The sequence below is a fragment of the Pteropus vampyrus genome, unplaced genomic scaffold (assembly GCF_000151845.1).
Source record: "Pteropus vampyrus isolate Shadow unplaced genomic scaffold, Pvam_2.0 Scaffold144, whole genome shotgun sequence".
NCBI classification, from domain to species: Eukaryota; Metazoa; Chordata; class Mammalia; order Chiroptera; family Pteropodidae; genus Pteropus; species Pteropus vampyrus.
The window spans coordinates 106211-108424 of NW_011888925.1; the positions used below are offsets into that span (position 1 = coordinate 106211).

General features: G+C 60.2%; 1 protein-coding gene across 1 annotated transcript in view; it reads left to right on the forward strand.

Annotated features, from left to right (window-relative positions):
• CD5 (CD5 molecule) overlaps positions 1-2214 on the forward strand; it is a 23008-nt gene that overhangs the window by 14776 nt on the left and 6018 nt on the right. The window contains exon 5 of the mRNA XM_011368589.2: positions 16-348. Coding sequence (XP_011366891.1) covers positions 16-348 — 333 coding nt within the window. The remainder of the gene's footprint in view (positions 1-15; positions 349-2214) is intronic.

Here is a 2214-nt window from a genome sequence, read left to right on the forward strand (position 1 = left end):
CCTCTCTTCCCCCAGCTCCCCCCAGGCTGCAGCTGGTGCCAGGGCCCAGGGGCCTGCGGTGCGCCGGCGTGGTGGAGTTCTACAGTGGCAGTCTGGGTGGTACCATCATCTACGAGGACCAAGACAGAACCCAGAACCTGGGGGACCTCATCTGTGCGGCCCTCCAGTGTGGCTCCTTTCTGAAGCACCTGCCGGAGGCCGAGGCAGTGGGGACACAAGGGCCGGGGGAGAGCGAGCCCTTGCCAGTTCGATGGAAGATCCAGAATGCAAGCTGCGCCTCCCTGGAGCAGTGCTTCCGAAAAGCCCAGCCCTGGGAGTGGGGCCAAGTCCTCGCCCTCGTCTGTTCTGGTGAGCGAGACCCGGCCAAGACCCACGGCTGCCCCCAGCGGTCAGTCGCCACATGTTCCCCCTAACCCCTGCATGTAGCACACCCGTGAGGCACTATGCAGAACACGAGAGAGGCAGAGGCAGACAGCTAGCCTCTAAGCGGGAGGCAGGTCCGGGGCGGGGAGACCACACTCATACCGGGTGCCTTGGGAATCTCTGCAAAGCAACTCAAACAAGCACGAATGCACCTCTGGCTCGGCCGCCACACGGGGAGGTGGGGTCAGCGGGACCTTCCAGGAGGAGGCAAGGTCTCATGGGTTTGATGGAGCAAAGGAGAGAAGGCTTCTTCTAGGTGGGGGTTGTGGCTTGTGCCAAAGACCAGAGCAGGATAGAGCACTGGGGTGTGACAAGCCTTGCAGGAGGGGAGTTCGTAAATCCCAGAGACAGCTGTGGTTGCAGTGATGGGAGGTCTCTGGGGCATAGCAGGCAGAGAGAGACCAGAGCAGGTCCCCCAAGGGCCCCCTGCAGAGGCTCCCCAGCCACAGGCAGGCAACTTGAAGAGACTGGTGATGCTGGTGTGGTTGAGGGAAGGAGGCTTATGAGGCTGGTCTGTGAGCCCCCAAACCAGGATCAATAGAGAATCCCAGGGGAAAGAAACCATAGCCTGCCTCAGGGGGACAGCAGAAGGGTTCTGGGGAGTCCAGACTTTAATACGTCATACGTCACGCCGAGGACCATTCCAGGGCGTTTTCATCTTCACAGCAGCCTTCGGAGGTGAGTGCTACTGTTATCCCCACTTGACAGGTGAGGAAGCTGAGGCTCTGAGAGGTTAAATTTCTTGCCCAGTATCATAGAGCACAAGCCGAGATTGCCACTCAAGCAGGGTCACTCCAGAGCCTGTTGCCTAAGCCCCAGCTACTCAAAGTGTCGTCCCGGAGATGTCATCGGGGGCTGGTTAGAAAGGCTGACTCTCAGGCCTCACCCCCGACCTGCTGAATCAGGTTCTGCATTTCAGCGATTGGTGTGCAGGAAGCCAGGAAGCGGAGCTCTGGACCCTGCAGCCCACGCCCGCTGGACACCTGGTGTGAATCAGTCCACTCTGCTCCCTCCAGGCGGAAGCAGCCCCCAATAGCCTCTTGGCCTGATGAGGGGAGAAGGGCAGGCCCTCTGTCTAAAAGCCCTCCTGCAGGCTACAGAGCAAATCATACCCCAGGGGGCTGGCCGTTGACATTTGTTCCAAACAGAAGACTTACTAGGGTTTTGAAGGTGGATGTTGCTATGGAAACTGGCCAAAGCTGGTGAGATCACAGCTCCCTCTATACCGAGCGTGAGCGAGCCTCAGCGATGGACCCCAGGCTCCACGCTGACACGCAGGAATGTCTGGTCTCTGTTGGACCAGGCCCCTTTGATGGAAGCCTGGCCCTCGGGGCACCGGGCTTGGACAGCAAGATTCCTGGCTTCTGTCCCACCTGTGATATGTGGGACTCGGCGCAGAGGTATTTCCCATCCCCAGGCCTCAGTTTCCCTTTCTGAGGAGCCCTCGCACCTCCCAAGGAGCAGCGGGAGAATGAGAGAATGTTTCCAAGAGAGAAACGGAGCCTCTTTTCCACTGCTCCACCTGGGCGGGGCCCCTCCCTGCTCGTGGCCGCCGACAGGCATCGCCACCCTGCCAGCTTCATCGCTGAAAAGCGCCCATGCTGTGAGGAGCAGGACAGCTGCCGGCAGTTGCCCAGAGATGGGGGAAGTGCCAGGGAGGACGCCAGAGGGAAGGAAAGACAGAAAGAAAGGCTGTCTCACGCGGTGCCTAGACCCCTACGAGCTGGCCCCCGTCAGGGTCCTCACCTTGCCGAGGGAGTTCCTTCCGAGCCTGTCGCCTCACCTCCCACT